This window comes from Podarcis raffonei, chromosome 2 (assembly GCF_027172205.1).
Source record: "Podarcis raffonei isolate rPodRaf1 chromosome 2, rPodRaf1.pri, whole genome shotgun sequence".
NCBI lineage: Eukaryota > Metazoa > Chordata > Lepidosauria > Squamata > Lacertidae > Podarcis > Podarcis raffonei.
Window position 1 is genome coordinate 4,843,926 of NC_070603.1, and position 27,910 is coordinate 4,871,835.

The window sequence follows — 27,910 nt, forward strand, 5'->3', positions numbered from 1 at the left end:
GCTGGTGTAGTAGCCGAGGATGTGAGCCAAGAAGTTCCTGGATTCAAATCTTGTCCCAGTTGCAGACTTGCCAGCTGGCCTTAGGCAAGCAGCTAGATAGGCCTATGTCTGCCATGCTGATCTACTACTATAGAAGGGTAAGGCCAACCTATGCTTAGGAAGGGAGTGTGAAGATTATGGAGAAGAAGACAGAAGCTGCACAGGACACCTCCAGGTTTACTTCTGAGCAAGCTTCCACAGGAGTGGCGTCATCACAAGATTGCCTTGAGCTCCATGGCACTTGCAATACAGAGCAGTGTGCCATTCCTCTACACGGGTTTATTTCTGCCGAGTTCCCTGGGGTTTATTCTCGAGTGAGGGCGCACGGGGTTGCACCTGTAACGATTGTTATTGTAAAAGCTCCCCCATCACTCTTCAGGATAAAAGCAGAGCCAGGCGGGCGGGGAGAGGCGTTGCAGAGAGAAGGGCTGCCAATTTACTGGGCGCGGGTGCCAGTAACGGGTGTGTGTGTGTGTGTTTCTGAGTAAGTGGGCGCAGCGATAGGATCGGGCTGCGTCGCCACTTCTGAGGTGTGGGGCGGCCGCTGAGAGGAGGATGTCGTGAGGAACCCGAAGCTGCTGCTGCTGCCGCCGCCGCTTCCCCCTCCTTCCCGCCGCCCACCCTCTCCCGGGCCTCGCGCTCTCTCCGCAGCCACGTCGCGGTGTTGCTATGGCTATGACCACCATTCCGGCACCAAGCGGGCGCCACGTGACGCGCCCGGCGATGGCTGCTTGGCGGGGAGCGGGGCGCTGAGCGGCGGCGGCGGCGGCGGCAGCAGCAACCCGCGGCACCTGGGCGCGCTTCCCCGCGCCGCCACCTCGGGCGCGCCAAAGGCCGCCTCGTCCTCCGCTCGCTCGCTCCTCCGCCTTCGCCAGCGCAGCCCGGGCCAAGCTTCCGATGGACGGAGTTTCCTCGCCAGCCTCGGATGCTCCGCTATGGTGGGTGCCGCCGCCGCCGCCTCCGGGGGAGAGGAGCGGGCGGGCGGGCGCGCGCGGCGCTTTTTGCGCGGGGAGCGCGGCGGGTGGCGGGCATTGCGCGGCGGGTGCGGGGCTGGCGCTGCAGTTGCTGCTGCTTTTTCTCGGTTAAATTAAACTAAGGGCGAGAATGTGGTGCATTGGCCGGGCCTCCCTCGTCTGCAGATTCGGGCAGCCGTCGAGGCCAGCAGCAGCTGCGGCAGCATCTTCATTGTGCGCTGCCAGCTGGCTTGGCCGCGGGGTGTTGCCTCGAAGGGTTGTTTGGAGGGGAGGGAGGGTGCGCGCGCGTGCGGTTGCGTTGTGTACACACACAGGCGTCGGCGGGGGGGGCACGTTACCAAATGGGTGCCCTCATCTTTGGGGGGGGCACGGAGGGGCTTTTTGTTTGCGGGGCTTTATGTAACGACGAGCCCGTCGCGCTGCCTGCTCGTCTACCTGTCAGGCGTCTCCGAATCGCGGAGGCGGGCAGGGAAAGAGCTTTCTCGAGGCGGTCTTGGTCCGAGGCAGAAGTGGGTCAAGTGAGGATGAAACTTAACTGCCCACCTTTTTTCTCATCAGGCGAAGGTGCGGATATGGACACATTTGGTCATTCCCTGTTGCGCGCCGTGTTTCAGGTCTTTCGCCCTGAGGGTGGCGGGGAAGGGCTCTGAAAAACAGGGCGGGGTGCAGTGGGGTGGGGGGCTCTTTGGAGCTGGGGCGGGGATGGGGGTGAAGCTGTATTGATGCGCGCTCCGGGCCGGGGACGTGGTTAAGAGGAATGGAGAAATAAAGCCTTATTTTCCCAGGCATTGTCTTTCACCCCAACTCCCCCCGCCCTTCCCCTTTGTTCCGTTTTTATCCCGGTTTCTTCAAGGGAGTGAAGGCTGCTGGGCCTCCTCTTTGATAAACAACCCCTGGTGAATGGAGGAGGCAGCCTGCTAAGACTGGAAGCTGCACCCAGATTGGGGGGGGGGGGGGGAAATGGATTGATATAGAAATCTCTCTCACCCCCACATACCCAGGGGCAGGGAGCCACCCTGAAAGGTGATTTTCTCTGTCACTCCCCAACCCCACCCAATTGCAGTAGCTTTCTTTTCTTCTATTCCCCCCTCCACTCCATGTTTGTTTTCCTTTTTCCTCCATTGCAATGGCAGTGGGCTGGGGCCTTTTATCCTCATTGTACAGGTGAGGCCTGTTGAAATGTAAAGGCCCTGCTGTGCCCAAGGTCACGTAGGTAGAAGTGTCCAGATGCAATAGGGGGCAGGGCTCCTGTACACTTAATGGCTATGCAAAAAACAAAACAAAACAAAAAACCCTTTTAACAAGCATGATTTCTCATCAGGACACAGAGGTGAGGAAAGCCATGCATGCTAAAATTCCCCATTCTCAAGTAGCAGAAATATAAATTGAATCCCCCCTGTAATATTCTTGTAAAGAATCTGGTAAAATGTGGGCTGAACAAGGTAACTGTTAAGTGGATTTGTAGCTGATGGACTGACTGAACCCAAAGAGTATTAATTAATGGTTCCTTGTCACCCTGGGGAAAAGTGACAAGTGGGGTGCCGCAAGGTTGTGTTCTGGGCCTGTTGTTGTTCAACGCCTTTATACAAGACTTGGATGAAGGAATTGAGGGGATGCTCATCAAATCTGCTCATGACACCAAACTGGGAGGGGTAGCTAACACAGAAGACAGAATCAGAATTCAAAATGACTTTAACAGATTGGAGAACTGGGCACAAGCTAACAAAATGAATTTCAGTAGGGACAAATGTCAGGTTCTGCACTTAGGCACAAATATAGAATGGGGGACACCTGGCTTACTAGTAGTACATGTGAAAAGGTTCTAGGGGTCTTGGTGGACCACAAGCTTAACATGAGTCAACAGTGTGATGCAGCAGCAAAGAAAAGCTAATGCTATTTTAGGCGGCATCAACATAGTGTCCAGATGAAGGGAAGTAATAGTACCACTCTATTCTGCCTTGGTCAGACCACACCTGGAATACTGTTTCCAGTTCTGGAAAGTTAAGAAGGATGTTGACATGTGTCGAGGAGGGCAACCAAGATGATCAAGGATCTGGAAACCAAGCCTTATGAGAAAAGGTTTAAGGAGCTGGGTATGTTTAGCCTGGGGGAAAAGCAGACTGAGAGGAGATATGATAGCCATCCTCAAATATCTCAACAGCTATCACAAAGAAAATGGAGCAAGCTTGTTTTCTCCTGCTCTGGATGGTAGGACTTGAACCAATGGCTTCAAGTTACAAGATAGGAGATTCTGACTAAACATCAGGAAGAACTTTCTGAAGGTAAGAGCTGCAGGTTGTGGACTCTCCTTCTTTGAAGGCTTTTAAGCAGAGGTTGGATGGCCATATGTCCTAGATGCTTTATCTGAGATTCCTGCATTGCAGGGGGTTGGACTAGATGACCCTTGGGTCCTTTCCAACTCTATGATTCTAAGATTGGGTCCTTTGCTACTGGACTGCCCTCACTGGCTGTCCCATATTTGCTGGATTAAAGGGTACCTGTGATGTTGTTGTTCATAAAGGGTAAATGCCTTGGCCTCCATACTGATGGTACCAGAAAATAGACCTGGAAGATCACCCCACCCCAACTGTTCCCCTGTGATCTTTCAAGGCATATCCAATATTCCCAAATCCTGTGGGGGTGTTTTTCCCCTACTAAAGATCCAATAACGACTCAGTGAAGCTGTTAGGATTGAGTTAGTAGTGTTTCCTGTATGGTGCCTGGCCTGTGGTGATGGAAAACTGTGTGGTTGGTTGGTTGTTGTAGTCGTAGTAGAGTTCTCAGCTGTTTAGTTGTAGAGTTGATCTCATTATGAGCTGGGTTTGCTCCTTCAAGATCCAAACCACAAGTGACTGCATAGGCCTACTTGATTTTTGTGTGATCTCGGTGGGTTTTTGTTTTGTTTGCTCAGCTCTAGTGTATTTGGAAAGGGTGGTGTGGTGATCCCTAGTGACCTATGCAGCAGGAAGAGAGTTGGCTCACCATCTCTTGCCCTCTCTCCTTCTTGTTTCCCCCTCCCCAATTTGGTCCAGGCAAAAGCTCCATAAAGACTTCCTGGACAAGGAAGCTTTGCAGCGCCTGGGATCTTAGCATTTAGGAACATAGGAAGCTGCCTTATACCAAGTCAGACCACTGGCTGCAGCCACTAGTCTGGCTCAGTATTGTTGACACTGACAGGCAGGATTTCAGGAGAGTCTCCCCAACACGAGGGGTGGAACCCAGAGCCTTTTTCAGGCAAGGCATGTGCTCTACCACTGAGCTATAGCCCTCTCCAATAAAACTTACTAATTACTTCAGATATTTATAGCCTGCTCTTCATGCCTACAAAGGGACCCAAGAGCAAGTTACAACATTACATCCATGAAAACACCCCCCTGCAAGTGAGATTTGTACCTGGTCTACCCCCAGAACTGGAAGGATATCTAGGTGAGTTGAGCTTGCTACATAGGCAGTTGTTGCAGATTTGTTCAAGCTTTCGCAAAATAGGTGGAATGGGGGCTTTTTCTCACGAACCAACTAATGTTCCTGCAAGATTGGCTTTGGAAATGGTGAAGTAAGGCTCTCTTCCAGGCAAAGACACTTTTGATGACTTGCAGCACCCCCACACACGACGCCACCAAAAGCATTTTCCAGCCATGTCTGAGGTCATCCAAGAGTTGCACTAGGAAGAGCTCCAGTCAGGATGTCAGTAGACCTCTTCCTCTTCCAGGTCTGCGCTGGGTATTCTACATGTTGTTGTTGTTTAGTCATTTAGTCGTGTCCGACTCTTCATGACCCCATGGACCAGAGCACGCCACGCCAGGGTATTCTACATAGCTCCCAGCAACTCTGTACAGTGATATGACCCTGCCATCATCCTTGGGGATCGGTTTTCAGCTCTGTGGTGGGAATGGGGATCTCCTAACAACTCTCAGTACCCTTAACGAACGCAAGGATACTTTGGGGGAAGCCATTAGGGGCGTCTTACCCATAGAGGCTAGTGGCGCGGGGCACCAGGGCGCCAAGTTCTGGAGGGTGCCAGGGAAGAGGCAGAGGCTGGACGCGGCATCTCCTAGCATCAGCTCGCCCCCCTCCGCCATGCCACACAGAAGCAGCACTGTGCCCGGAGCCTCTGCCTGCTGTGGCCAGCTGAGCCGGGAGGAGCCGCCCTCCAGCCGCTGCCCGCCTCCTCCAGCCCCACCAGCAGCACTGTCCTTCCTAAAAAACCTCTTGGAAACAGGGGGGGGGGCTACCGGCACCGGAGGGAGCTTTGCACCACGGCGCCAGATATGCTTAAGACGGCCCTGGAAGCCATGACTGTTTAAAGTGGAGCGATACTGATTTAAATGTATAGTGCAGATGAGGCAATAATAATGCAGCAGAATGGGGCAGTACTGGTGTAATTGGGAGAAGGCTCTTAAGTGATTATTTTAATGGTCTCTGGTAGCAGAACAGGCAAGGATGCCTTAGAATGAGCATTCAAAACCAGCTTCTGGGCTACAGATAGGTCTAATCTAACCACTAGCCCATCTTAAGCTTTGTTCTTTGGGTGTGTAAGGAAGAGCTGTGGCCAGTACATGATGGTAAGGGCAAGTTCTCCACACACACACTGGCACCTTAATTCCTTATTGTAATGCTATTTTTGCATTTGCAGTTTAAAATGGTGTCACTAGCTCATTTAATATCACACAGAAGTCAGAATATATATGTTGTAGTGAAATAAGAATGAAACTATTGCATAAATTCTAAATTTGGACTCCTGCTCTGAAGACAAATTCAGGAGTGAAGAACTTCTGCATCCCAAAAAGCTCAGTGAAACAATCCTTTATTAGGCCGAATTTTACAAATCACTAAAGCTGCAATCTAAACACAAAAGCAACTAACTCTCATTGAACTTCATAAGCACTGTAAGGCTGCAATCCTATAACCCTCTTAGTTGAGGGTGTTACCCCTTTAAACTCTCTGGTAGACAAAGACAGGATTGCGCCTCAAGTGCAGAAGCAGATGCTGATCTGCCCTAATCCTTTCCAGCGCAATCCTGTGCATGGCTGAGTTCTGCGTGGTTTACTTCCAGGTAAGTGTACCTAGGATTGCGCCCAAAAGGAAAGTGGAAATGCCCGGGTAATGTGAGGCAAAACGGCAATCTTAAAACTCACCAGGTAGTGAGACACATTGAACTCAGGAGGATTTGCTTCTTGGCAGCAAACAGGCAAAACGAAAAGGTTTTGGGGCTATTGAAGGTGAAGGCCTTGTCTCAGGATCGAGGAAGCGCTTGCCCAGGCGCGCTGCGCTCGGGCGCAAGAAGAGAAGCTCGTCCGCGGCAGCTAAAAATATCGCGCAATTTCCCTCTCGGCGCAGCCGCGACCTAACCCGCCCCCTTCTTTCCCTTTGCAGTTTCTGATTCGCAGCTCAGCTGAACTCCCACATCCGGCTGGTCCTCGCGCTCAGCCTCTCCCATGGGCTCGCCAGGTACGGTGCTGCGATCTCCGGCGCGGGGAAAGGAAACCTCTCTCTCTCTCTCTCTCTCTCTCTCTCTCTCTCCCTCTCCCTCTCCCTCTCCCTCTCCCTCTCCCTCTCCCTCCTGTGCTCTTGGGGTTCTTTTGTGTCCCACGGACGTGAATTCCACATCTTCCCATTAGCTCCAAAGACCCCTTGACTCTGCCATCGTCGCCCGTAGGGGTTCATCCTTCTGCCTGAGGCCTCGACGCAAAGGCACCCCTCTTCTTTCTGGGTGACTCCGGAGAAGAGACCAAATCAATTGCCCCTTAGCGTCAGGGCAAAGGTGATGGTGTCCTCTCTTTGGGGTGCTATGAGCCTAATCCTCTGCATGCCAGATTAGGAAGTGTTCTTTTCCACCCAGAGAGAAGCCCCCCCCCCCCGAATTAACAAAGGAAAGGAGCAGGTAAGTTGCATGTGTGTCCAAGGGGTAAACTGGCAGGAGTGGCATTCCAGAAACCCTTAGTTAGGACTAATGGAACTTTCACGAAATAGTGAGCAAGTTTTTGAGGCCACTAGAATACTTCACTGGGCTGAACGTTAAGCAAGGCAGGGGTTGGGGGTTGGGGGAAACTGGCTTGGTTTTGGAGTAATAATGATTGCATTGGTCAAAATTTGATTTTTGGCTGTATAGTCTTGGAGTGTATAGTACATGGGTATGAAGATTGCCTGAACATCAGAATTTAACACGATACCACTGCTGCGTGGTTCTGAGAACATTTGTGTGTGTGTGTGTGTGTGTGTGTGTGTGAGAGAGAGAGAGAGAGAGAGAGAGAGAGAGAGAGAGAGAAGGCAACAGGCAGACTTGCTATTTTCCCTCTAAACTTTGGGAAGGTAACTGTGCACATCTCCCATGTGGCACATCCCCCCCCCCCGCTTTTAGAGGGCAATGTGCTCTTCTTCATATCTCAGACATTGCTACAAGAGCTGGCAACCTGTAGCCCTCCAGATGCCATTGGACTCCCACCAGCCCCATCCAGTATGGTCAATGGTCAGGGTTGATGGGAAATGGAGACCAGTAACATCTGGAGGGCCACGACCAGTGGCCCATCTCTAACCTCCTGGTCATGCCAAAGAGGTGTATCTTGAGTCTAGTTGGATGAAGGTGGCTGATTATTCTAACACAGCCTTTGCCAGCCTTGTGCCCTGCAGATGTTTTGGACTGTAACTTCTACCAACTGCTGCTAGATGGGCTGGCTGGGGGCTGGTGGAAGTTGTAGTCCATAACATCTGCAGGGCACAAGGCTGGCAAAGTCTGCTTGAACAGGTTAATTTATTGTGAGTGTATTTGTCTGTGAACAAAAGTTGAGTTCTGCTGTTGGTTCTGGGGTTTCAGTCTGCCTATGAACTGTTTTTAATGCCCAGTTTTGAGAGTGTGGGGTGGTGATGGCGATTTTTAAAAATGTTTGCTTGGAGGCATTAAAATGAAAACCAAAAACTCCAAAGTGCAGAAGAAAATGGGGCAGTGGAGCAGAACGTATAACTAAAATTAATGTATTGATTCATTTTAAATGTAAAGCCCAGATGCAGTGACCACCAGCTGGATAGGGGCCACTGTGTAGAAAGAAGACCGCTGCAAATCATAGACGCTGGTCATAATGTTTCACACTTGTCACAATTCTGTTGCAATTTCACCAGAGTTTTGTTAAATCCTTGCTTTAATGACTGCCTTGCCAGCTGATTATTACTCTCCATGTATTTTACATGGCATTCTTAACTGTATGTTATTCTGAGAATTTCTATGCCGCTCTTCAGAAAAGCAGGGGGGGAATGCCATCAACCTCGGGGTGGCATACAATAAAATCACAGGGTCCTTTATCCCATTCTTCCTGAAAACAGCTATCTGTAATTGAGCATTTATTCACTTAAAAAAAAAAGGTGGGGAAATGGACGAGGGTAATCCTAATTCAGGGGTCAGTAAACGTTTTCAGCAGGGGGCCGGTCCACTGTCCCTCAGACCTTGGGGGGGCGGACTATATTTTTTGGGGGGGGAAATAAACGAATCCCTATGCCCCATAAATAACCCAGAGGTGCATTTTAAATAAAAGCACACATTCTACTCATGTAAAAACACCAGGCAGGCCCCACAAATAGCCCAGAGATGCATTTCAAATAAAAGGACACATTCTACTCATGTAAAAACACGCGGATTCCCAAACCGTCCGTGGGCCGGATTGAGAAAGCGATTGGGCCAGATCCGGCCCCTGGGTTTTAGTTTGCCTACCCATGTCCTAATTGAACACAGCCTTAACAAGGCTAGGATTGGACTCACTCTGAAAGGGAAGGGAATTCTCAGTGGTACAGTTAAATCATTTCAGACTCCGGGCTTGTAGCCCCCAGTCTGGGTTTAATGATCTGGAGGAGAGGGGATGGTAAGGTGTATTACTTACATTTTAAAGGGAATTCAGTAAGCAAACCCTCTGCATTGGGGGGGTGGCCTTCCTACCTGTTCTCCTGAGTGGAGCCCTGGTCTTTTGCCCAATGGCCCTGCCTTGAGGGCACCACTTGCCACTGCCAAAGACACACCCAGTGAACTTGTGTCCGATTCTGGAGATTGTTAGCCTCCCAGGCACCAAAATTCCATTGTAACCCCATCAGGCCCAGGAAGAGTAGGGGATGCCTAGGGCAAATGGCAGTGGAGGCAGATTTAGCAAGGGCACCGGGGAAGCCACTTCTCTGCTATTCGGCTTTGACTGTGTTAGGTAATTCAGGGGCAGGCTCCACCATGCATGGCTTCTGTGCTTGGAGCAGAAGTCCTGGGCCAAGGGACTACATAAGATGAGCCTGTCTAGATCAGATTGATGTGGTCTAGCATTCGGCTCTCACAGTAGCCAACCAAATACCTATGGGAGGCCTGCAAGCAGGATAGCATGCTTTCCACACATCATAACAGGAACAGCTTCAGGGGCAGCAGTTTTATTTTGCTTCTCATATTCTGGGAAATGACAAATTCAGTGTCCTCTGGCCACTTACCTCTTTCCTCCAGCATGCATAGTAGATATTTGATGGCTGCCTAATTTTAGTTAAGCTTTGTCTATTATTCTCTTTCATACTTGCGGCTGTTATTTATTAATTTGTGGATCACCTTCCACATGCATTTCTCAGGGCACCACAGCACAAAAAGAACAGAGTGTAGGTTTCAAAACATCACAGAATGAAGATTTAGGCAGAGGCCTTTTTGTTTAGCTTGTTGAAACAAAAATAGTTTCAATTTTTCCCAGAAAGTACAGCTAGTGGGCACCTGTTATGTCTTGACAGGAATACTTTCCCACAGAACAGAGGCAGCCACACGAGTAGTAACTCTTCTGAGTTCCATTGGAGCAGGCTTCTGATATCTGATGTGGGTCTTGAAGGAAAAACTCCCCTGTGGAACTCAGTGACTTACTGGGTATGTAAGAGATAAGACAGTCTCTCGAGTAACCGGTCGATCTGGATGAAACAATAAAGCTGCCTCTGTCTTATCACATACTAAGGGCAGTTATGTCTAAGATGCCTGGCTACCCCAGGGTGCCCTGTGAGAATTGTGCTGGAGAAATCAGTGAAAGACATCAAAACAACAATTAAAAGCAACAAATTATGCTGACATTATAGAAAGATAGGGAACAACTCCATAATGTCAAACATTTAAAAAGCAGTATTTTATACACTTGAAAAGCAAACTTTTTGCAGGTGTTCTTTCAGTGGTAATTTACAAACAACAACTATAACCCCATTTCCAGATGTTTCAAAAACAGTTTATAAGAGAACAAGCTGAACTTTTTGAGGATGTCTTTTGAATAAATATGCTTGGGGTTGTAATATACTTTGGCTATTAAGAGCTAGGTATATTCCACCTCCTCTGTCCTGTTAGGCTGTCTCTCAAAAGGCTTTGAAATCTTTTTTACTAATCTTTTATTCCTCATGGATTGCTGGTGGGTTCTAATTACCCAGTAATGCTCTGCTTAAGCTTGCCAAATGTCCCTTAAAGGAGCTTGGGAGTAGATAGTGCAGATTTATTTTAAAAGGCTTGTTGGCCATTTCAGAACAAGATCATAATGGATGTCCTTTATTTCAAAACCCTGCAGTCTTTATAGTTTAATAGTTGAATGCATGGGACAATGTCCACTTGCACAGTGGGGTATTCTCCCCCCTCCCCTACCTCTGCACCACCAAAATGTGCTCTGGAGGGTTGGGGGAACCCCTAGAACAGGTTTCGGCGGTGCACTTGGGAAGGAGAGAGGGGGCAGAGTCCTGTTGCACAAGTGGCTCTCATTCCGTGCATGCATACCCCACTCAGCACTACATTGAATTCTACCCTTTGCCCTAAAGTCAGGAGGAAAGCCATGCCTTATTTTGCAGCTGCTGTTTTAAACATTTGACTGCTTTGCACACTAATTGACTAGAAGGAAGTTGCAGTGTGGGAACGGCTGGTCACTTGCCACAAAGTGGAAGTGCTCTGTGCATGACTCAGTATCCAGGGAAGACCCACAGCTTTGCATGGGGAAGGCTTCCTATTCAATCCCTCCTGGCATTTCCACTTAAAATATAACCTGGGAGCAGACAGGCCTCTGCTTAAGACCCTGTAGAGCTGTTTGTCAGCCAGGCGGTGCAAGGCCAGATGGCAAAGAGTGTGACCTTGAGAAAGGCAGCTCCCTGTGCTTGTTATGTCTCTTACCCTGCATCTTCATGGACTCAGAGAAATCAGGGTGGGGTGATAGGAAGGACAGCAACACTGTGCAGCTGTAGGCTGGTCTTGAAACAAACAAAATCCAGGCAGTTCACTATAGCTGTAACCACTTAAATCAGGGATGGGGAGCCTGCAGGCCTCAGACATTACTGGACTCCCAAACCCCATCATCCCTGACCACTGGCCATGCTGGCTAGGAATAATGCAAACTGAAGCCCAACAAGAACGTCTGTAGGTTGCCCCCCCCCACGGGGCTAAGTCTTCTGTCAGGGCAGAACTGCACATGATGCACACATTCATCCCTTTCCTCTCCCCACCCGCTTCATAATAGTAAAACGAGCTGTTGAAATCCTGGGTTCCCCCAACCTAGTTAGATTTCTGATTATTCAAACATTCTGGGAGTGCTTGACACAGGGTTGTATTAAGATGGGATTAGGTAGTACGGATGTGTTGAATCAGAACAAAGACGAAGGGATTTTGAATATCTGGGGGTCTGCTAATGGGTTTCTAGTATATGTCATGCTCAGCAAAACCAAAAAAACTTTTATCAGAGCAGACCAATAACAGCCTTCAAGTCCTGACCAGCTTTGTTCCGATGATGAGAAGGGCTGAATGTGAGTGTCTGGTTGTCTTTAATCCTGCCTGGAGCCACTTTCTGCAGCTCTGATGACTCTCTTCTTCCTTTCTCTCTCTCTCTCCAGTATCGTTTGTTTTATCCAGGATGGCCGCTTGCGGAGGCACCACCAAGAATAGGCTCACGGTAAATAAACACGTCTGGGACTTCTTGACCAAGGAAAGCCCAGCCAAGCTGGTGAAGCTGAAGGAGGAGAACAAGGTCGGCATCTTGATCGATGGCGAGACCTCCGAGATCTACGTGCTGCAGATCACCCTGCCGGCCCACGGGCCAAGCAACGGCCTCTACCTGGCCCGCAAGGCCCTCAAGGCGCTGCTCAAGGAGACAGAGAAGGAGCTGAAGAAGGCCCAGCGCCAGAGCGAGCTGATGGGCTGCATGGCCTTAATGGAGAAGAGCCGAGAGCATGGCGCCGTGGAGCTTCACCGCCGAGGGGCTGCGTTGATATCCAGAGGGCAGCAGACCTCCGGGTCCAGAGTGGTCAGCGGCAGCGGAGGTGTGGCCAGCTGCTCGCGGGGAGGGGAGGAGGAACAGGACAGCCAGTGCCCCATCTGTTTGGGGGAGATCCAGAACATTAAGACTCTGGAGAAGTGCAAGCACTCCTTCTGCGAGGACTGCATCACTCGGGCCTTGCAAGTCAAGAAGGCCTGCCCTATGTGTGGGCGTTTCTATGGGCAACTGGTGGGCAACCAGCCGGAGAACGGGCGCATGCTGGTCTCCAAGGACTCAAGCCTGCTCCTCCCTGGCTATGAGAAATATGGCACCATCATCATCCAGTATGTCTTCCCACCTGGCATACAAGGAGTAAGTAGGGTTGATTCATAAGAGATTTATAAGGGGATCGCAAGATGGCTGTTGTTGTGAGGGTCAGAGAAGTGTTGTCAAGGAGCGCATTCACTGCACTGAGACACATTGTGGCACATGCGGTGGAGGAGAGGGCACCTAGTGTCAGGGCAAGGGGCATGTTTTGTTCCCCCCACAGCGGTACCCCCACATACACTGTGTGTGTGTGTGTGTGTGTGTGTGTGTGTGTGTGTATATATATATATATCCTCATAAGTGAGTCAACTATTTGCTTTTGTGGGTCATGCTAAAAGGGGTTTCTGAGAAGCACCATTGGGATGGGACTCTAAACCTGTTCCTGGTTGCCCCCTTGTTACTTGGAGGAAGGCAGTTTGCCCCCCCCCCCAGCAATACTGTTTGCAGCCTTTGCTCTATAGAACTTGATGGCAATTGGCTCTGCTTCTGTCTGTGCTGCCCCCCATCCCACACACTTAATATTTATTGACTGCAACCCTGTGCACAGTCACATGGGAATGAGACCTGCTAAATTCTGTGTAAACTTGCATAGGATTAGTCACCTATTATCATTGTCTGAGTGGGAGAGCAAGGCCAAACTCACTGGCTCTCTCGTCCGGTATTGTGTTGGCTGCCAGCCCAGCCTCCCTGCTCTCCTCATGTTGTGTCTAAAGGGGAGCCTGCTGCATTCGCGTAGGCACATTTAAGCCCCTGATTGCTCAGACCCCTAAATCCCACAAGGGCACACAGAGCAGGCTTTCTGCTTCTGATTTCCCTAACCAATGCGTGGATTGTGACAGGGGTGTCATCCGCAATCTACATTTAAAGCAGTATCATGCCACTTTCAACAGTCATGGCTTCCTGCAAAGACTTCTGGGAGCTGTCGTTTGTTAAGGGTGCTGAGACCAGTATTCCCCTCAGGGAGCTAAAATCTCCACAGAGTTCCCTCTTCAAGTGTTTGTTAAGCCACTCTGGAAATTGTAGCTCAGTGAGGGGGATAGGGGTCGCCTAACAAACTACAGTTCCCAGGATACTTTAGGGGAACCCATAACTGTTTAAAGTGACATGATTCTGCTTTAATTGTATAGTTCAAGTGGGGCCAGAGTGGGAACCGCCAGCAAGCACAGCCTTGCGTTCCTCTTCACATTCGGGACAATTGTAGGTGCTACTAACATGCAAAAAGGGCTATAGTGACAGGATTCCCTCTTCCTGGTGACTCTTAGTTCTGTGGGAGCTGGAGTGATAGGAAAATTCAGGGTGTAGAGACAACATGAGGATTTGAGAGAAGCCTTGAAGCTGGACATTGGAAGGGGATGGATTGTTCAGTTTCTGTATCGCCAGGGGTAGGGAACCTGTGGCTCACCATCATGTCTGACTGTTGGCCATGCTGCCTGGCTTGGTGGGAATCAAATGACGTTTGAAGAGCCATAGTTTGGCCACGGTTATTGTCCTGGGAGGTGGGGCTCAGTTGTGAAGAAAAACGTTTGAGTGGGTTGCATGTAGATTGAAGGTGAATGGTGTCTTCTCCTTCCTGGAGAGGAGCTGGGGACCTGAGAACATAGGGTACAGCAGTGTTTCTCAACCAGGAGCCATATGGCCCTCTGGGGGCCCCAGAATATTCCAAGGGGGCCCCAGGTGAAAATATTGTAAATGGAGGGCCATTGCACAAGATTAGGGGGCTGCAGAGGGAAGTGAAGAAAAAAGAGAAGTGACTGAGAAACGAAAACAGAAAAGAAAAAGAAAGCAGAGAAGTAGAGTGAACAGAGAAGTGACCGTGCTTCCCAGCGGATGGATGGCCAAAGTCAGTGCATGTGGCGATCCAGCCAGCCAAAGTAACTTTCAGTCCAGAAAAACACCATTTTGGGATAAAGAGTACAATATCTAAAAAGTTTCCAAAGCTTTTGGATAAAGCAAAATGGTTTTTCTTTTTTTCTTTTTTCTTAAAAAAAATTTAACCACACAAATATTTTATTGTTAAAATAATTCAACATTAATACATACATATTACAAATATACAAACATACATTTCATACAATCCTTAAAAATATTCATACATACCCACACTCAATCCCACAGATACTTCCTTTTCCAAAATGGTTTTTCATGGCATTTCCTACTTTGTATTTGGTAGAATCTGGTGTGTGGAATTTCATGAGTGTGCCTGAGGACATGTCTATAAACCTTAAAATTTTATATTTTATTGAGCTTTCACAGTGTCTTCTCTTCAGGTTCCCAGTATGCAAATGGAAGCTCTGTTATTAGCAGCTGTTGTGTTTGCTACTGGAATAAAAATGCCTGTTGCAGTCAGTGGAGGATAATATAATAAAGTCCCAGAGTTGGTCAGGTGATTTTGGACTATGGACTTAATGGTCACACCATCCACAGAGTGGAGCCTCTTTTCGATGGTAGTGTGTGTTTATTCACGTGTTCCCAAATGTGACTGCCGCATTTGTGGGCCTTCCTGCTGGCTCTGCTAAGTGGCTCCCTGCCCTGCTGGCACCAATATAAAGTCATTTTTAATGGTATATGTTCAAGGTATAGTTTCTTCCCCTGAATTATTTCTGTTGATCCCAATGAACTCTCTTGATGGTATGTAGAATGCAAATGTGTATTCATTGAACTTTGGAAAATGTGCCAAATAGTGTTTTTTTACTGCCACCCAATTAATTGTTGTTCATTGCATTTATATTCCACCCTTCCTCAAAGGGACTTATATCCGCACAACAGCCCTGTGAGGTAGGAGTGGGCCTGAGAGATGGTGACTGGTAAAGAGTCTCCTCTCAGTGGGCTGCACGGCTAAGGGGAGGAGTTGGAGACCAAAGCTGGAGGTGCAGTCTGACACATCCTCCTCGCTCTCATTCTGTGTGACTGTTCAGCTGCCCTGATCTTAATTACATGCACCTGGTCCCATGCGCATCCCAATGCTTTCATTGAGTGCTGCATTGTAGCAGAGAATGAAATCCTGCTTTGGTCTGCCCTCTTGCTCCCCAAAAAATCTGGTAGAAGATTTAAAATGGTAGCTGAGGCGTGTCATTTTCCCTCCTCCTGCTGCCTTCAGGAATCCCAAAAATCTTAGATTTCTGCAGAGGACCAAGAGGCCTCAGTGGAAGCAGGGTGATCTAAACCATGGTCAGCAGGCTCAGGGTTAGAGCAGGCACTTGTCCCTGGCTTCCCAGCCCTTCCAGTTCACCAACCTTCTTAGGTTAACAATGGATTCTCCTTGCCATGCCTGGCTCACCTTTTGCAGGTGGAGCACCCCAACCCTGGCGTCCGCTACCCAGGCACCACTCGTGTGGCCTACCTGCCTGACTGCCCCGAAGGCAACAAGGTGCTGGCGCTGTTCCGCAAGGCCTTTGACCAACGCCTCACTTTCACCATCGGCACCTCCATGACCACAGGCCGAGCCAACGTCATCACCTGGAACGACATCCATCACAAAACCAACTGCACCGGTGGACCGCAGCTGTAAGGGCCTGTCATGGAGTTGTGGGGTGGGGGAGAGGGAGGGGGGATAAGTATGGGGGCATTGAAGGTTGGGTCACCAAGGGTAGGTGAGTACTTTAGAGGCTGCTTGGAAAAGGGTTAGTGTTCTCAGCAAGCTACTCCAAGAACCAGAACCGTGGGGTTTAAGAGACATTACAGAGTCCTCAGGAAGCTGACAGCAATAACCAAGAGCTTTCTCTGGCTTCATTAACATTCATCTTCTGTCACATGACCACTCTGGGACCCTTTTACTCAAGTTCCAGATGCGTAGTTGGTTTTCCTGAACCCAGGGAAAGAAGGATGGGAGGTTGCCCAGGAGGCTGAGTTTTTGCCCCTGATATGCTAGTTTTCTCTGGGCAGTGAGTCCTCCCCACCCCCACCCCCAACCCACAGTTCCCCATGCTCAGGCAGAAGTGGAAAATCTGGAAAATCACTGACCTAAGTGGTAAAACTCAGCTAAATTGCCAGAGCCTTGAAATAAGTTTATGACATTTGATCTCCATTTCCCACCAGGTTTGGCTACCCTGATCCTACATACCTTGCTCGGGTGCAAGAGGAACTGCGGGCCAAGGGCATCACCAATGACTGATCTTGCTCCCGGCCACTGTGTCTCCAGGAATGGTGTGTTGTTTCTGCCTGGTCCAGCAATTGTGGAGAAAGCGTCCTCATCTCTCGGAGCAAACCGTCTCACAGTGTGATCTTGACCCAGGATGCAAAGTGCTGGGCATTCTGAGATGACATTTTGAATTGAATTTCTTGCTGGAAGGAGTTGGGAACAGAGGCAAGGGGAAGAAGGCTGTGTTAGAGACAGGCATTTGAATTGGCTGGATTAGAAAGTTCAAGTCAATCTGCACATTACACAGAATGAGTGAGTTGGTAGAGTCCTGGACTGTACCACTTCAAAATGCTTGCAGGGAGGGGTTTTGTTTTTATTTGATGACAATATGTTGTGTGGGTTTAAATAACATTAATAATAACAAACTCCATATCCAGGCATGTAATAAACAAGCATGTCAGGAAGAGAGCTACAGCAAAATCTTTCCCCCTGATGTGCTAGACTGCTGCATTTATTTGTTTAGAAGAATTTATACTGCTTAATCAAAACTCTCCTAAGTGGTGTACACAAACAGTGTGAAATAATTATCAGTGATATACAGATAAAATTAGCATAAATTTAAAAACAAATACAACTAAATTATATGTTGGGATAGGCTTGCTGCTTTTAAAAGGTGTTTAAAACAGTGTAATGACGGTGCTTGCCTAACATCAATACAAGCAGGTTTGTTGGTTGTCTTACATGGGAGAGCATTCACAAATAAGATCCCCACTGGCACCTGCAACCTGTAGTAACACAGTCCAGAATTCTACCACTGCATCTTGCATCATAGTAATTTCATTCCTTGGACCAAAATAGATGTGACGAAGGGCCCATAATGTTTTAGGTTTGCTCCTGTGTTTGGACCATTCACATTTCAAGAGGGGGTTTGTTTGTTTGTTTGTTTGTTTACTTACATCAAAGAGAGCATGCTGATGAGAAGAGCCAAGCCTTTCCTGCCTCATGCTTCAGGCATTTTTTACTTCAGCCAGGGTTGATTCTGGTAATAACAGCCAGGCTGGAAGAAGAACTTCAGGGAGCTTAGCCACAGATCACAGTAGGGTTCTGCCATAGGTGGGGTGGAGGGGCAACTGCCCCCCATCAAGTAAATAAATAAAAATACTTAACTAGCTGACCAATTGCGCCACAGGTAGCTCAGTTCTGCCCTCCCCCCCCCAACATAAATCCTGGCTACATGCATAGGTTCTGCTCTGCATACCATCTGTGTGTCCCTGTTGATGTTAAAATTAGACCTCTGCAGCCCTCTTTCTATTATGTTGGCCTTTAGTAGGTTTAGGAGGAAAACTCCTGGTGTGAGGAAGGCACACCTATGAAAATTAGAGTGAGCTGAGAGCAGTATAGCCAGAGAAAGCAAGGAAAGGAGCACAGTGTGTATATCTTTTTGAGAAAAATCAGTGGCTTACCCAGAGTGTCCATGGCAGATGTTGGATTTTAAATCCAGATCTCCCACCTGTGAGGACATTGTTATATCCACTAGATCACACTGGATCTCATGTTCCTGCTATGGGCAAGGGGTAGGGTTCTGTTCTTCCCATGAGGATGCCAAAATAAGGCCAAAATCCTCTCTGCACCTTCATTCCACTCCCTCTGTGCCCTCTAGCTCGCTCGCAGAATTTTTAACACTTTTGGGACTGCCAATTAGAATAAAATTAAACAAAATGCACTTGTAGAATTTGTATCATTTGGGCACAGAATGTATAGTCCCTGGGGTTTGGCTTGGAGTGAGTGGGAAGCAGAATTAGCATGGATTTGTTTTGGGTAACTGATCAAAGCTGGAGAAAGAGGCCTATGTGCTGGGACCTTTCGTACACAGCCTCTTGTTCCTTTCAAACCCCTCGCTAGTCAGTGAGCGGCTCTGGCATCTTGGCACCCCACCCACCCATCTTCCTTGTGCTGCTATCTCCAGGATCGGCATCAACCCCAACTTGGTGGAACTTTCTGGAAACATTGGGACTGTCCTTTCATGTCGACGTAGAAAGCAGCGGCTCCTCGACTCTGGGCACAGGCGACATGCCCACCGGCCCTGTGGAGAGGATGGGTGGCAACGTTCGTGGACCATGCCTTGTGTGTATATATATACATATATACCTTCTGTGCTGGCATATCAGCTGTTGTGTAATTAATCCAACCAAGTCCTCATTGGGACAAATCGTGTCGTTTGGGACTTGGCCAGGCCTGCTTACCCTCGTTGGCCGGCCTGTATGCTCTGGACTTTGGCGCCTACCTGTTGTTGAGTGTTTGCGGGAGGGTGGGGGACATCTCTTGGCTAAAGGTGAGCCTGTCGCCTCTGGCAGAGACAAATTCCAAGACTGTCTCCTACGGGTGAGAGCTCCCCTCAGATGCGCAGTTTGGACGGTGGGGCTTTCTTTGCTGTTTTAAAGAGTTACCTGAAAATACGACACTTGTTCTCTTGATCTTTTCTGAAATTATGTGTTGCGGTTGTGCTTGTGTTTATTATTATTTTGATAAGGGGGTGGCATTTTCCCCCTTCAGCCTCGCTAATAAGTCTGCAAGGACCCACAGTGCTTCTTACCCTGCCTACCTACACTTCCTTATTATTTAGTTACTGCCCTTCACCATGGTGACTTACATTTTCAAACAATGTAATGTACAGTCTGATAGACATAACAGAAACAGGGAGGGGAGATGGGGAAGGGCAGTTCCAGGTATCAATTATTGAATAACATCGCATTGATAGAACAATCACAGAGGGAAGCAGTTCTGGGAGGGACCCAAACTACAGTCCTAAGTAAACTGGTGGAGATTGGGCCTTGCCCTATTGCCTCTCATATCTGATATAGCAGCAGCTTTTAAGCAAGAACTGCTTCTTTCTCAGTTTTCAAAACGTTTCTTGCTTGTTCAGCTGGAGATGATTCTTACCAAGTGACCAAGTGAGTGGCTGTATACAAGCCAGCTTTTACATTTATTTCCAAAATAAGATCTCAACCACAGAATTGATGAAGGGGGGGATGTTGCAAGGAAATTTAATTTTTCAATATTTTTTTAAAAAAAACATTTCAAAATCAGGTATTTCTCACCTAAAATTTTCTTTTTCCTTCCGTATCGCAGCACCTTACATGTTATCAGCTCTTGCGGGGGGGGGGGGGAGGAAGTATCTTAACAGTGTGGTGTAGTGGTTAGGAGTGGTAGACTCATAATCTGGGGAACCGGGTTCGCTTCCCCGCTCCTCCACCTGCAGCTGCTGGGTGACCTTGGGCCAGTCACACTTCTCTGAAGTCTCTCAGCCCCACTCACCTCACAGAGTGTTTGTTGTGGGGGAGGAAGGGAAAGGAGAATGTTAGCCGCTTTGAGACTCCTTCGGGTAGTGATAAAGCGGGATATCAAATCCAAACTCTTCCTCTTTTTCTTCTTCTTCTTCTTAACATAGCATTCCTATGAATGCTTAAAACAGAGACAGGGCACCTCCAGAAGTTGCTGGGCTTTTGACACCCATCATCTCTAACCATTCGACATGCTGGTTGGGCTGATGGCAGCTGGAGTCCATCACCATCTGGAGGGCCATCGGTTGCCCACCCCTGACTTAGAGCCTCATTGAAAAGGATTAAACATGACACCAGATCCAACTACATGTCTCATGCAAGGGAGGGAGCAGCAAGCAAAAAATGGAAGCAATTTTTAATAAAAATTGTTGGTGGAGGAGGGGAGGCTTTGTGTGAATAGCTTATTGCCAGATGAAAACCTTCAAAAATCCTTCATATTCTGGAGTTGTAAAGCTGGTTGTAGGGCATTTTAAAAAACAGCGAAGCAAGACTTAAAAGACCTAGCTGTTTGGATATGAGGCACAATGTTGTTTCTTTTATTGCACATGGAATATATCTGGCACAATTTGGATCCCTGCAAGTATCTGCTTCTTGCCTTAAAAAAACAGTAACTAAAAATTCTAGCTCCTGGGATAAGTTTCAGCATATTGTCTGCACTCCCCGCCCCGTTCTGGCTTGTTGCTGAATGTGCACTCAGATGACCTGTGAAATTGCTATGTGGCCTGCAGAGCTTGGTTGTGTTAAGTTTCTTGTTAATTAACCACTGTTTCTAAACCACTGAGCCTCTTGGGCTTGCTGATCGGAAGGTCAGTGGTTGGAATCTGCTCCATGGGGTGAGCTCCCTTTGCTCAGCCCCAGCTTCTGCCAACCTTCAAAAGCACACCAGTGCAATTAGATAGATAGGTACCACTGCGGCGGGAAGGTAAATGGCATTCCCGTGCGCTCTGGCTTTTGTCACCGTGTTCCATTGCGCCAGAAGCAGTTCAGTCATGCTGGCCACATGACCTGGAAAGCTGTCTGTGGACAAACGTCGGCTCCCTCAGCCTGAAAAGCGAGATGAACACTGCACCCCATAGTCGCCTTTGACTGGACTTAACCATCCAGGGGTCCTTTACCTTTTCGCTTGCATGTTCCTCAGGTGCCAGGGTGACCTTTCCAATTCCACACAGCTCATTATAGCTGTGCCATGATCTCCCTAGCTTACTCCCAGGTAAGTGTGCACAGGATTGCAGCCTTGGCCTATCACGCTGTATCAGGAGTGGGAAGCCTATCTTGGCCAAATGGGTCTTTAGTTTGGCAGGGGTGGGGGTACACAAACTAGAATCCCATTTCACAAAGTGCCTGAACTCAATTCAAATGGAGGTATTCAGGGCTGTTGACATCTGGGGTCAATAAAACTATGCAGAAACCTTAAACAGGAGGTGGAAGTTAACTTAAAAATAGGAATAGGGAGTTGATCTAATCCAAACCACAGAATTCAGCATCTTGCTAGTAGTAGAGTTGCAAGGGATTTTGGATCTCCCTCCTTCATGAGAAAAAGATTTCAGTGATTCTCAAGGAGATCTTTATTAATCCCATCTGGTCACTTTCTCAGCCTGATACTTCCTGCGTCTTTTGCTCTGCTCTTCCTTTTGCCTCCCTCAGCTACTGAGTCTTGCTCAGGACTAAGTTTTAAAACACAAGTGTATAGTTAACAGGATAAAACAGGACCTTGAGCTCTGTCTAGTTCAAACTCCTCAGCGAAGGAAGCCACTGCTGCAGCGACCATTTTTAATCTCAACCAGCAGCCTTGGAGCGTCCACTGAAAGGGATTTATTATTTCTTTTAAACTAGTGGCTCTGCTCAACAGCTGCTGCCATTCCCCGCAAATTCCCCTGGATCGTCCCCTTCCCACCCTCATGCAGCTAGTCAGCTTGATGTGTTTGAAATGAGAGAGATGTTCACGCATATGGGGGGAAATTAAGAATTCAAAATTTGCCTCAGGAGGTTTCAGACCAAGTTCTGTCTACTGAACTGCTTCCAGTAACGCCCAGCCAGATTTCCCAGGGAACCTCCTAAGCAGAGCAAGACGGAGTTCGTCTCAGCATTTGTCCACGTTCTCTGGTAGCTGAATGTCTAGTCTATTTCTGGTCATGGAGGCACCATTTTGGCAACTGTGTTTTATAACCCAGCTAAACCAAATGTCCCTGAATGTGTGGTCATCACCACATATTGAGGCAATAAATCCACTAAGTGAATTATATCTTGCGTGACGAAATATTTCCTTTCCTTTCTCATTTCTTGGAATTGTTGCATAGTTTACCCTGCCTAAGCCTCTGCCGAAAGTACCCTGAGAAGCGCTGTTGCCAATGATCAATTTCCACATGCTCTCTGCCACTTCAGTATTAAATTAAACTTAGTTTGCAATTCTGTGCCTACTTGAGCATGAGCCACATTGAACTCAGTGGGGCCCATTCCATGTGACTACATTGGACTGGGATTCACGTTCTTACTGGCAGAATGCAGTGATAATCAGACGCTTCCAGGGACTCCTGAGTTGTGGACACTATGGCCTCATTCACACCATACATTTAAAACACTATGGTGCCACTTTAAACAGCCATGGCTTCCCCAAAGGATTCTGGGAGCTGTAGTTTGTTAAGGGTGTTGAGAATTGCCAGGAGACTGCTTATTCTCCCAGAGCTACAGTTCCCAGAGTTCCCTGTGTCACGGAACTGACTGGTAATTCACCTTGGGAATTGTAGCTCTCTGAGGGGAATCAGAGTCTCCTATTAACAAATTACAGCTTCCAGAATTCTCTGGTGGAAGCCGTGCCTGTTTAAAGTGGTATCATAGTGATATGCTGTGAATGTGGCCTATGTTGCTACTTCTGGGATTTGATGTAGAGGCTTTGGTCTTCCCCAAAATAAATAGGGCAAATGTGACCATTTTAGAAAATCTGACATATGCTGGATCCCCTTGCCATTAATATTAATTGATGAATTGCTTCTCAAAGCAATTCACATGACAATAAATACTTATATAAAGCAATAACAAGTTTAAAAGAATATGGGATAAAGCAGGACATGGTGAGATGTTGCTTTATACCAGCCTTCACCAACTGGGTGTGCTCTAGATGTTGTTGGACTACAACTCAAATCAGCCCTGGCCATCACAGACAAACTGCTTAATTTCCAATCCTGCAAGTTTTTAAACCACAAATGTCCCAGTTCATTTTTTTGTGTGCTGTTTTTCTTGCACTGTCTTGAAGGAGTGTCCCTCCAGACAGCAATATTGCAATAAGATTGGGGATGCATTGCATAACAAATAAAACTGAATGGTGTGTGGACAGCCCAGTATAAATTTAGAACTAATGCGGTATTATTTTGTCAGTTTCATACACCTGCCAAACCCCCCCCCCCAACATTCCCCCAACCCCTGGCAATCTGGAGTGGCCCCTCATTTAGTCTCTGCAGCTAACATTTCCAGCTTTGCATTTTGCTCCTCTGAGGCCAACCAGAAGCAAAGTAAATTAAGCATTCCCCATTGATGTGCTGTGTTACTTTTCTATCGGCAGGTGGCACTATGAAGTCAAGCAATCCCCAGCCAAGGTGCATGACTTGCAGGGAGACAGGGGCCCAGTGGCAAAACAGGGGTACTGGCTGCCACCCAGCTACCCTCTGGCTAAGCATGGATGCAGACAGTGGCGTAGCATGGGGGGCCACCAGGGCGTTTGCCCTGGGTGCAAAATTGTTAGATGGTGCAAAATTTCAACACCCAGTATTGCCTCTACAGCTGCGTGCTTCTGTTGCTGGTCTCCGTTTAAAATGGCTTCTCCATGCAAACCAGGAAGTGGCCTCTCCAGACAATGACTCTTCTTTTCTTATCTCTGCGGCTGCGATCTTCTGGGTGACTCAGTCGCTGTAAGGCAGTTGCCTACTCTGTCTCATTCCCTGCCTCCCACCCACCCCTTCTGTGTGGCCCTGGGTGCTGGCACTCCATGCTATGCCACTAGATGCAGCAACATGAAAGGGTGTGTGTGTCACAGCACGTCCCAAGGACTGAGAAACAAGAACACATGGTAAACATTAGAGCAAATCCTCTCTTCGCATGCGAGGCTTCGCTCCCAAAACTGGGATGGGAGCCTGGCTTTTGTACTCCCAAGGGCAGCAGCTGTCGCCAAAGGCAGGACCTCTCCAGTCATCTTCCTTACCCCAGCCCTGAATCCTGATGCCTGCAGGCCTTGATCTGTGCAAGTGCTTTATGCCCCCCACTGCTCCCAGACCTCTCCCCCACGCTGCCACCTCTACAGTAGTGCCTTGCCATTGCCTTGCAAATTGTGTGCCTAGTTAGGCCAGCTATTTTTAACCTTCAGATGCATCTATTTTTATCCCCGCTCCCTTTGTGCCAGGGGCTCATGGGCAGTGCTGATCCGGAGTGGCACTTTGGAAAGGCAGTTACAGGGTGCGCACACAAACGGGCACCCAGCCCGCTTTGTCGCTGCCTTTGGTGGGGGGGGGAGGCTCACGGGGGCCTCTCAGAAAAGAGGATGCTCCAGTTCCCTCCAGTCTCCACCCCACCCAGACTGCAGCGGGTTTGGTCTCAGCCGAGTCACTCTCCTTTGGAGGGGGGCGTTGATCCCTGCGCTTTCCCCATATTTGGCAATTTCTCTTCTGGAGCACAACCCAGGTTGGCTCCAGAAGTCTGGAACAGTCCTCCTCAGCTATGTGTTCAGGTCAAGATCCTTCCAGGGACAGAGTTAGGCAAGGGACATGGGAAAGCAGTTAATAATATATGTTGCTTCCTCACTATGCAGGCATGTACTAATGCTGATTCCCGCGTCCACTCTGCTCCATTGCTAAAGACCTGCAGCAGAGGAAGCGGGAATCTCATCATACTGGAAAAGATGCCATTGTCCTCCAGGGCTTTATAATCCGGTTGCTACCCTTCTGTGTTATGATGGCAGGACAGTAGATGTGTTTCTGAGCAACAGACAGCCTTGGAGCAATCCCTGGGGCAGGCAAAAAGACAGGCGTAGTTCTCACAGTGGGAATCTCCAGATAACAGCAGAGTTTTTGCCCTTAAACCATAATTAACCTGGCCCTGCCCACAGAAATTCTCTATAATTGGAACTGTGCTGGGCAAATACAGAGGGATCAGTGAAAGACTCTGCTGTCTACTCTTGGGAAGTGAGGCTAAGGCCAGAGCGCTGGACTTGACAAGATCCTTGGTTTCAGTGAAACATTCAGAAGCAGTTATAACACTGAACATCAAGTGCTGGGAACAAACAGAGGTCACCACTGTAATGTCCTGCATGGCACATACCCAGCTGTACTCTGGACAAGAAGCACACCAAGGGCGAGTTGTTGAGTTGTTACCAGAATTGTAAACCAATTCTATGTTGGGGTTTTTAGGTTAAATCTGGAAGGTAATTCTAGTGTGTTGTGGAGCTTCATTTGATGTATGCACACTCAGGCTGTGTGCACGCCGTACATTCAAAGCAGATCTAAAGAACATGACCAAAGACCTTCCCCCACATTATCTCCCTTTGATAGAAATTAGATGGCCTGTGAGCGCCATGTCAGTGGGCCTCCTTCCAGGCCACGGATCCCTGATGCTCTGATGTTGCAGGTGCCACAGAAAAAATGTTTATGCCCAAAGAAGAGTATAGGGAAGCCCTTGAATGGAGAGCTTCACAAAAAACAAAAAGCATGCCTGCTGTAACTTTTTAAATGGGCTTGGCTTCCTCACTGGTGGCCAACAGCTATGGCATGTGTGCCAAGGCAATCTGAATGGGTGTTACCTCACTTTATACTGAAAATAACTACACAGGGTAGACTAGCCTGAGAGGGGGGTGTCTCTTGCTCAAGGCCACACAGTGAACCTCCTGGCCCAGCAGTGATTTGAGCTCAGCCTTCCCACACCCGAAAGGGAGACTTGGGGTGGGTGTCTTCGCCTTCCCCATGGTCCCTTCTTCTCTATACATGTTTAGGCACAGAGCAGCTATTCCTGTCTCCGTTGGTGCACTGGTGAGCTGAGATCCAGGGACATTAACAGAGAACTTGCAGGCACTGGAGACTTAGCAGACATGTCCTGAACCCCCCCTTTCTTCCAGGGAACACTTTGTATAGTCCGTAGACTCTTAAGAAAGCTGGATTTGGTCTCTCATCCCTCACACTTTTCTCCGGAAAGCCAGGGACAGGGCTGTGCCTTTTTGAAGAGCATCCAGCCAGCTGTCTGGGGAAGCACCTGCTCCTGCTACTGCCTGGCTTGCTGTACCTCGCAGCTGCTTGCCTGGATAGTCTCACTTCCCAGATGGTCAGTCAAGAGCTGAATGAACCAAGGAGAAAGCAGGAGACAGACAGAGAAATGGAGAGAACAAAGTTAGACGCAAGCTGGACTGCCATACATTCCTGCCCTGGTCTCTTTCATGCTACCAGGCGACCTGCCTGAGAGCATTCAGATGTGCAAAGTGAAAGTGGGTCTCACCACCCAGAGAATCCATTATCACCAAGTTGGAGGTGAGAGGCACAAAGCTCTCTTCAAATCTGAAGAGAGGAGAGGTGAGAGATGGCAGCAGCCTGAGAAGTTCCAAATGAGGAGACTTTCCTCCTACTTTGATGGGACAAATGTGGGTCAGCCGTTTTGTCTGAAGCAAAACAATACACTGAGATGTCTATTAGAATCATAAAATTGTAGAGTTGGGAGGGACCGCAAGGGTCATCTAGTCCTACCCCCTGCAAGGCAGAAATCTTCTGCCCAATGTGTGGCTCAAACCCACGACCCTGAACCCACGCTGAAGGTGTGGGGTTTGCAGCAGAGAGAGCTGAAAAACTACAATTTGAAGCAAGTGGGCAGGATCCAATGGTTTTGGATTTTTATTGTGAAAATTGAAATAAACCTTCCATTCTAATCAAACCTAAATTTGCTTTCCTGCTCAAGAACATGGAAACAGAAACCATCTACACAAAAGGAAGGGGTTATTATCTGGGATTAGAAACAATATTGTATTTGGTTGCTTTTTTAAAAATTTAAATTCTAAAAAATGTAAAAACCACATACACAGAAAAAAACAAAAACGAAAAAGAGAAAACTAACCTGGTTGATCCCCCTAATCCAAACCACACCCCAGCCATCAGTTTGGAATACATGTGTGCATGTATATAGAGGAGAATGGGAGATTGTAATCTAGATTGTAATCTGTGTTACAGGAGCAAAAAACTTGGCAGATTTGGCAACAACATGGAATATGTTCAATATTCTGCAATATTTTAAAAGTACTCTTCTAGCAGCAGAGTCAAATGCAGCTGCATGGCTTTTATCATTCCCTTTTTGACATTCAGTAGAGTGTATTGGCTACAACCATATTCTTGGAAACTACCTGCTTATAAAACCATTGTACGCATATTGACGTAAATATTCCACAAGACTCCTCCCTTATCCCCCCCCCCAATATTTCACACTTTCTCTTTTCATATCTATCATTTTCTATTCCATTCACTTCAACCTTACCCTACCCACAAGCTTCACGGCTTGTTTATGGGTATTGTGAATGAGAAGGGTAATTGTGGGCATTCCCTTGTGAGAGCAGAGAGCTCCAGGAGTGCATGCACAAATTTTGCCCCACTATTTAGTGTGAGCTTGAGTTGGGGAGGTAGCAGCCGAAGTGTGAGTGCTGCTGCTATTTATAAATACATGCTTGTATATTTAATAGGTATGGCTGCTTGTCTGCTGCCCTTCTGCATTTTGGATCTGCTAGTTGTTATTAAGGTCCCCATATATCAGTTGTTTTTATATTGACGGTTTAAGAGGCTGTCTTACCTAATTATTCTGTGCTGCTTTAAAACATGGATTTTTGTTCTATTTTTTGTCACTTTTTTATCATATTATGTTTTTCTAATGCTGTAAACCACTCTGATATTTATTTATTTAGAATATGGCAGCAGTGCCAGAGGCAGCAAAGTTTCT

At 48.0% G+C, this 27,910-nt stretch overlaps 1 protein-coding gene across 2 annotated transcripts; it reads left to right on the forward strand.

Annotated features, from left to right (window-relative positions):
• Positions 1 to 706: 706 nt before the first annotated feature.
• Positions 707 to 19,078, forward strand: DTX3 (deltex E3 ubiquitin ligase 3). 2 transcript variants are annotated; one of them, XM_053370831.1, is made up of 5 exons: positions 707 to 977; positions 6,387 to 6,461; positions 11,856 to 12,589; positions 15,831 to 16,048; positions 16,580 to 19,078. In XM_053370831.1, the coding sequence occupies exons 2-5, from the start codon at positions 6,449 to 6,451 to the stop codon at positions 16,653 to 16,655; spliced, it is 1,041 nt and encodes a 346-aa protein (XP_053226806.1). In that variant the 5' UTR covers positions 707 to 977; positions 6,387 to 6,448; the 3' UTR covers positions 16,656 to 19,078. The 2 variants fall into 2 exon arrangements, with proteins under 2 accessions (XP_053226806.1, XP_053226814.1); XM_053370839.1 differs by lacking the exons at positions 707 to 977; positions 6,387 to 6,461 and adding an exon at positions 6,658 to 6,894.
• Positions 19,079 to 27,910: the final 8,832 nt, after the last annotated feature.

Coding starts and splice junctions, on each gene's coding strand:
- DTX3 (XM_053370831.1), top strand. Junction 12,590..15,830: donor TCCCACCTGGCATACAAGGA/GTAAGTAGGGTT, acceptor CACCTTTTGCAG/GTGGAGCACCCCAACCCTGG. Junction 16,049..16,579: donor TGCACCGGTGGACCGCAGCT/GTAAGGGCCTGT, acceptor ATTTCCCACCAG/GTTTGGCTACCCTGATCCTA.